This window comes from Sapajus apella, unplaced genomic scaffold (genome assembly GCF_009761245.1).
Source record: "Sapajus apella isolate SASKATOON/1434 unplaced genomic scaffold, GSC_monkey_1.0 scaffold25, whole genome shotgun sequence".
In the NCBI taxonomy this organism is placed as follows: domain Eukaryota; kingdom Metazoa; phylum Chordata; class Mammalia; order Primates; family Cebidae; genus Sapajus; species Sapajus apella.
In genome coordinates, this window is record NW_022436965.1 from 6,158,953 (window position 1) to 6,166,717 (window position 7,765).

General features: G+C 33.5%; 1 protein-coding gene across 14 annotated transcripts in view; it reads left to right on the forward strand.

Moving 5' to 3' along the window:
* EDEM3 (ER degradation enhancing alpha-mannosidase like protein 3) overlaps positions 1 to 7,765 on the forward strand; it is a 66,409-nt gene that overhangs the window by 35,875 nt on the left and 22,769 nt on the right. For all 14 annotated transcript variants that reach the window (XM_032291161.1, XM_032291165.1, XM_032291163.1 and 11 more), the window contains 5 exons: positions 448 to 545; positions 2,099 to 2,224; positions 2,423 to 2,506; positions 4,063 to 4,146; positions 4,666 to 4,790. In XM_032291161.1, coding sequence (XP_032147052.1) covers positions 448 to 545; positions 2,099 to 2,224; positions 2,423 to 2,506; positions 4,063 to 4,146; positions 4,666 to 4,790 — 517 coding nt within the window. The remainder of the gene's footprint in view (positions 1 to 447; positions 546 to 2,098; positions 2,225 to 2,422; positions 2,507 to 4,062; positions 4,147 to 4,665; positions 4,791 to 7,765) is intronic.

Sequence of the window (7,765 nt, forward strand, 5' to 3'; positions counted from 1 at the left end):
AGCCTCCCAAGTAGCTGGGATTACAGGTGCCTACCACCATGCGCAACTAATTTTTGTATTTTTTGTAGAGACGGGATTTCACTGTGTTGGCCAGGCTGGTCTTGAACTCCTAACCTCATGATCCACCCGCCTCGGTCTCCCAAAGTGCTGGGATTACAAGCGTGAGCCATCATGCCCAGCCAAAAGTTCTTTTATATTTTATTGTTACCCCTGGATCTTGTTAACTAACAATTGGTTTTGAGAATCAGGTAGTATGTTGTTTAGGGGTTAGTTAATTGTGTACATTTTCCAAAGTTTTATATTGATTATAAGAAGTTACAGTAGTAAGTTGTAGTGGTATCATTATGATTAGTCTGAATGTTTTCAGTTCTTGAAATCTTGACTAAGTGATTTTTTAAAAAAAATCTAACAGTTCTTTAATGAAAAATCACATTTGTATTTCCATAGATAGTGGAGTAGGAGCAGGGATTGATTCATATTATGAGTATCTATTGAAAGCCTATGTCTTGCTTGGAGATGACAGTTTTCTGGAAAGGTTTAACACAGTAAGTTGATACAATTTTATATTAATTTTATAATCAATTTCATTTGAGTCCAGATTTTAACAGAAATTCCATTACCTGAATGACATTGTAAAAATAATTTTTAAAATGTGTAGTGGTTTTGTGTCAGTATTCCCTGATGATGTTGGACAGGGACAGTGTAAAAAGTGACATATATTCAAAAAAATTGTTTGATAAAGTAGTTTTATTTTCACCTTTTATCAGAAACTTTGCAGATCTGCCAATAAGTGATGTAATAAATTTGAGTTTTACCTAATCTTTGTACAAGGATAAGAATTATGAAAATATGTTGCTAGTTAGCTTCTTCCTTTGGATTCCAAATCTTTTTGACATCTTGGAATTTTGGCTTAGTCTTTGATTACACTGAGGATACAGAGCTTTGGAGACCTTAGAGAAACTAGTGAGTATTTATTTCAAAAGCAAGTCGTAAGACTGGCTTAGAATCACAGGCATATTTTTTGGGAAAAGTGGGAGGGTTCTTAAACCCAGCTGAATCACCTTTTTAATTGAAGCAAACTGAAATTAATATAGCAAACTCATCATTTCTTTGCTCACCTATCAGTTCATCCATGTTATATGTTTGAGACGGTATGACATAGTGATTACAAGTATGGGAGATGTGCTGGTTTAAATTCTGATTATATCACCTACCGGTTTTGTGACTTTGGGCAAGTAACTGATTCTGTTTGCCTCTGTTTTTCATCTACACAATGGGATACTAGTTCTATTTATAGGGTTATTGGGAGGATTAAATGAGTTTATGCATTCAAAGTGTTTAGCGCAGTGGCTTTAACCTATGGCCAAAACTCAATAATAGTGAGTACATAATAGGTAAATTTGCAAAAAAAACTTTTTGTAAATGTTTTAGTAAGTCATTAATTGAATACTTGATAAAATTATCACATAGATTGTTTATTAGATTTAACAATAATTTCTTGAGGTGAATGGGGACAGATAATTATTTTTGTTGGCTTGTTATCACAACTCAACCAGTTGTCAAAGTTGGGAAGTATCTAGGAGAAGAAGACAAAAGAAGGGGAAAAGAGTTTTCTAAGACCATAAAAAGCTGAGATAGCACACCATAAAAGTGACAGCAGTGATTAGCTTAGATGGTAGTGAGCGCTAAAATATTGTTAGCTGAGAAGGGATCAAACTTCCAAGATACAGGAGAAAACACATTCTGTAATATAGAAGCTGATAGCTATATTCCAAGGGGACCTACAAGCATCAGTGGGCTACAGACATATCAACCATGGGCTAACACCACAGGAGGTAGAGATGTTCAACTCCATTTTTCTCAGAAGGCCCCATATTGCATATAGTCGTTAATAGCCTGAATCTGAGTTAGAGGACATAAAGGAGTACATACATATTTTAGAAAGATCTCCATCTAAAATAATTTAAATATTTATATAACTTGGTAGTGAATTTATATATAAATTCTAGTTTAATTTCTATACAGTGCTACTTAATGTGTTTAGAGTGGTACCCCTTTTTTCATCTAACTTTCATGAACACATGTTGTGATCTTTTAGCACTATGATGCCATAATGAGGTACATTAGCCAGCCACCTCTTCTGCTTGATGTGCATATCCACAAACCAATGCTGAATGCTCGGACTTGGATGGACGCTTTGCTTGCCTTTTTCCCAGGCTTGCAGGTATAAAGAATTCCGTTTTCTTAATATGAACATAAGACAATGATGTTAATTAGGTGCATTTTTGATCTTTAAAACTGAACTACAAAACATAGTTGCAGTTCAAAATTGTATTGATACACATTTTTCTGTTTATGTAATGATTAGAGGTAAAAATCAGCTCATATTTTATTAGATAATTTTATTGTTGTTGATTTCTAGGTGTTAAAGGGGGATATTAGACCTGCTATTGAAACTCATGAAATGTTGTATCAGGTGATTAAAAAACACAATTTTCTACCAGAGGTAAGCAAATAATTTTTAGAATAATCTTACACACACACACACACACACACACACACACACACACACACACACGTACACACACACGCACGTACACATATATACCATAAGTTGCTAATTTAAAGGTAGAAAATGGCATCTTCAAGTCTTGTTGGTTCTTTTCATTTTTTTCCTATTATATAGTTTATTTTTGGTTTGTACAGTATTAAATAATTTTTTGCTTTTCTTTGTGTGTTAAGAGAAGTCTGATTTAGGGTAATGCTGACATTTTTTAAATTTTACGTAAAAAAAATTTCCAGCTTAGTGCTTCTCAACTCTTCCTAACTTATGCCACTGTAATAGTCTGTCATTCTAACTCTTATATGTACCTACCAGCTAAGGAGATTTTGTCACTTTTTATTTTCTAACGCTTGTCTTATGAAAACTATATATATTAATATACTTACATTGTTCACACATGCCCCTTGGAAATGTAGAGAATGCCATCTCTTCCTCATGCTGATTGAGAATTATTCTTCCTGGTTTTTATATATTATATTAGTAATAAATATTCTTGCTAGCTTGATATGACAAGATTTTAATAGCATACTTTTTGGCTTTCCAGAAATGTACCATTAAAAATTTCCAAATGTGTGTATGGCCTTGTTCTATCCCTGCTTATTGACTACCCTCTGTGAGATATCTAAGCATTCCACCAACTTAGAATGGTTCCTAAAGTGTTTGTTTTGGAAAGTATAGTTTTATTAGACTTCAGGTGAGTAGGACTGTGCATTGGAGAAAATTCATATCCATACAGAATAAACTGAGGTTTCAACTGATACATCTATCACAAATGAAGTTTTTCTTTAGTTCCCATAAAAGTTTTTGTTTGCTTTTATTTTTATCTTCTTTTAAAAACCAGTTGATTATGTTACTGAATAAATTTCAAATAGAGTAATTTTATTTATTTTTAAATAATGCCCTGTCTTAGTCCACAAATGATTTGAATCTATTAGAAAGGAAAATATAAGCTAAAATGTGAAATATGTATGTTTGCACATTGCTAAAAGAGATTTTAAGTGTTCTTGCCACAAAAAAGATATGTGAGACAATGCATATGTTAATGAGCTTTATTTAGCCATTTCATAGTGTATGCATATATCAAACATCATGTCATATACCATAAATGTATGTCACTTTTATTTGTCAATTTAAAAAATTAAAAAGAAATATGAGAACTAGGGAAGGAATAATTAAGAGGAAAGAGCAGAGAGAAGGATAAAAAGAAAACACAATTATGTTGACTACCAGGACCTATGTAGTGACATTACTGAGTTTCATTACTGAGTTTTTCTCAGTTTGCTAATAGCCAGAATGATCATTTAAAAAATAATCCATTTAACTGGTAAAAATAGCAGCCTTTGCAAAATGAATTGTTGTTTTAAGCAATGAAAATTGCTGTTTTTGATGAAAATGTTATGATTGCTATTTTAATTCCTTTTACTTATTTATATATATTCTAGAACTACTTGTTTATTTAATCACATTTTTTATGCCTATTTGTGTGTTGTTTTGTTCAGGCATTTACCACAGATTTCAGAGTCCACTGGGCTCAACATCCTTTAAGGCCAGAATTTGCAGAAAGTACCTACTTCTTATATAAAGTAAGAAAATATACCCCACTTTACTTTTCAGCCCCCATTTTCTGTTGCATCTCTCTCTTTTATAATAGTAATTGGGTTTTCAGAGTCCCCTTTTATAATGATTGGATATATCATGGTTCTTATTCATCTAGTCCATAGAATTATTGAATGATACAAGAATTGACATGTAAGTTTTTTTCTTTAAAAAATAGTATGTAAACATTTCTTTAAAGAGAAATTTTATGTTCTAGAATTGCTTTCTAAAACATGTCGCTTGCCTTTTCTCAATCAGGCAACCTTTCTGAGCATTAGAAATTTAAAAACTAAAGTTATATAGTTAAATTTTACAATTGTATATTTAAGAAATTCTGTAAAGCAGATTCATGACTTTTTTTCAGAACTCAGTTCTATATAATGTGTTCCAGTGCCTGATACAGTGCCTGGCACCTAGTAGGTACTCAGTAAATATTTGATAAATGAATGGATATGTGGCAATATGTAAGCTATGTATATGTATACATATATTCTCCTTTTTAATAGGCCACAGGAGATCCTTACTACCTTGAAGTAGGGAAAACACTTATTGAAAATTTAAATAAATATGCTAGAGTGCCTTGCGGATTTGCTGCCATGAAGGATGTTCGTACTGGAAGTCATGAGGACAGGTAAAACAATTGCTACCATCCCCTTTCCTCAGGGTCACTCTGAAACAACACAAAATGCAGCTACCATTCAGGATTCAAATAAGTTTAATTCTTTTACAAAGGATCGAAACCTTTGTTCATTGGGATTACTTTTTTAAACTGTTGGATAGACTAATCTTAATTTGTTTGAAAAGTTTGTATTTTTATCATAGCGCTTGGCTTATAGTAGATGCTCAAATGATTTTTAAATGAATGAATGAATGATTGTTAAATATCAGAACCTTAGTATTAGGCCTGTCTAAAATGTTGCTTTTTTCTTCTTTGATAATAGTTTCCTTTTTTATTACATAAGACGTTAGAAATTACCAAGATGATGAATGACCTGGAATATGATTTGTGTTCAGCCAAGAATTCCTCAAAAGCTGTGTGTACCCTTACACCATTGCTGACTTGCAGGGGTGGGAAAGACCAGTGGTAGTTTCTGTTTATTAGACACTGGATAGATGTAGATGGCATGTAGTATTCAAGGTATAAAAAGTGCTCCATATGAAATTCACAAGCATTCTGCTTATTCTAAGACCACTTATCTGGTTATCACATCTAAAAGAATGCTAAAGCTTGTTTGTCCATTTGATTAGCAAATGTTCATTCCAAAAATATTTGCTGAGGACCCTTATGTGCCAGGGCTCTTACTAATTTTTGAGGATTAAAGATAAGAAGATACGTCCTTTCTATCCTTGAATCACTGAAGGCAGGCCTACAACCAGACTTTTAAAATGTATACATGTTAAGAAACATATTAAAGGGGCATATAACACAGGTTGGGATGTGATAGTCAACGAAGGGTTCCTGAAGGATTCTGTGCCCTCAAGGATAAGCAAGAATTAGAAGAAGAAAGATGTAAAAGAAGTTCCAGGCAGCAAGACTGAAGACATGAGAAACACAGCACTCATCATCTACCCATTGAGTTGTCCCTTAGTTCTTCACTTTGTGTTCAGAGAGAGTGGTTAGTTATGCTTGGAATCTCCATCCCTAACCACAGCGAATGAGAAATGGTTACGTTTCTGAAAGCAGGCATACAGATAATAGCAAAAAATAAAAGCAGATAACTTGTGTATTTGCCTGTAATGTTTATTGACTGTTTTTTTTGCACTTCAGTCTTCTAAATATTTAATGTGTTTAATTTGACCCTTACAACAGCCTTCTGAAGTGTAGTGTTATAGTCTTCATTTTAAAGATGAAGAAACCAAGGGAAAGAGAAGTTAGGGAACTTGCCTAAGGTCACACAGTACGTAGTAAGATTAAGTCAGAATTCTAATCTAGGCAGATTGCCTCTTGACAATGATGTTATGCTGGCAATTCATTAAAGAACAATAATTAGGCACTTACTGTATGCCACACACTGCACTTAAGTATGGGGTAAAAAGATAAAATAGAACCAGTCCATGTGTTCCCATGACTTGTAGTTAGTGAATAAGATAGGTATGTAAATAAATATTCACAATCGTGATGTATTCTAACGTACAAAAGAGATAACAGGTTGAAGAATTACAGAGGAAGACATGATTTACTGTTTAGAGTTCCATTTTTCAAAGTGTACTATCCTTTTTTTTCCCCAACCAAATATTCCTTTTATGACATTGTTTTTGGACCTCTTACCACTGACATTGCCCCATTCTGATTGTATTCCAGTATGTACAATAACTGAAAATATCATGTCCAGTATTAGCCATACTCAAGATGTGTCTGGCACAACAGCATGATAACTGTCTGGATACAGGCAGAGGATCACTAATTTTCTGTGAGGTTGATGAGTTTCCACCCTCTATCCAGTTGAGGACCACTGCTTCATTGACTCACTCTTCCTCGGGGGATTGTTGCGCCTCCCAGATGTGCTTAGCCAAACAAAAGGTTGAGAACTACCCTTCCTCATCATATTGTGTTATTAGAGGTGCTTTCGATCTTTTAGGAGCTTTATTACATTCAGCTCACAGTGAGCTTGTGACCAAATAGCTTCACACTGTGTAGTCTGCTGGCAAATGTTCTCCACCCTGTTCTTGAGCAGCCAAATTTTCTTATTTTAGCATAAACTTAGAATTTTTATACTTAACTCAGCAAAATTTCATTTCATTTTGTTTTGTTTCTAGATTTTGGTCTAGGGGTTGAATCTCATTAGCTAAACTACCAGTTTTCAATGATCTATAGTTTAGATAAGCATGACTAACATTTTTTTCATCCAAAGTGTTGAGAAGAATTTTGGTTGGACCACAACCAGTGCCTCATGGCATTGCACTTGAGAACGTTAAGTTACATGCTCTGCATGCAGTTATTACCCTATAGTTCTACTGACACTACCAGTGTCCTCCAGCCCACCATCATCTACACAGACACACACACACACACACACACACACACACTTTTCACAATGGAAATATCTGTATTTTCCTAATAATAGATAATTACAGAATGTAAAAATATGACAAAAATAGTAGGAAAATATTTGCTAAGACACTCTCCCTGTAACTGCATACGATTACCACTATTAGCAATTTTATAAAGGCTTCCAGACCTTTTAATGCCTGTGTGTTTTCATTTACATATATGTTTATGATTTTAAAATACAAAATAGATCATATGATCTGATACCGTACTTGGTAGCTTTGCCCAGTTCATATTGTAGTTATCTTACCATGCCTAGTTCTTTTCTAAATGTTTACAAATTGTTGAATTGTAAATTGTCTCTATGGTATGTGCCAATTATCAATATCCTCCTCATCTGCCTGCAGTTCTCAGGATAGCATTTGCTCATGTAATAACTGTTGGTCCTTCAGAAAAGGTTAAATTACGGTAAATGAATTGCAGATTAGCAGGAAAGTGTTTTTATATAGTCTAAAAAGATTAATATCAAAAATAGCCAAAAATGTTTTGAAACATTACAGATGAGTTTTTGTTCCAAAATAAAAAATTTTATATATGTAGGAAAAATGATAGCTGTA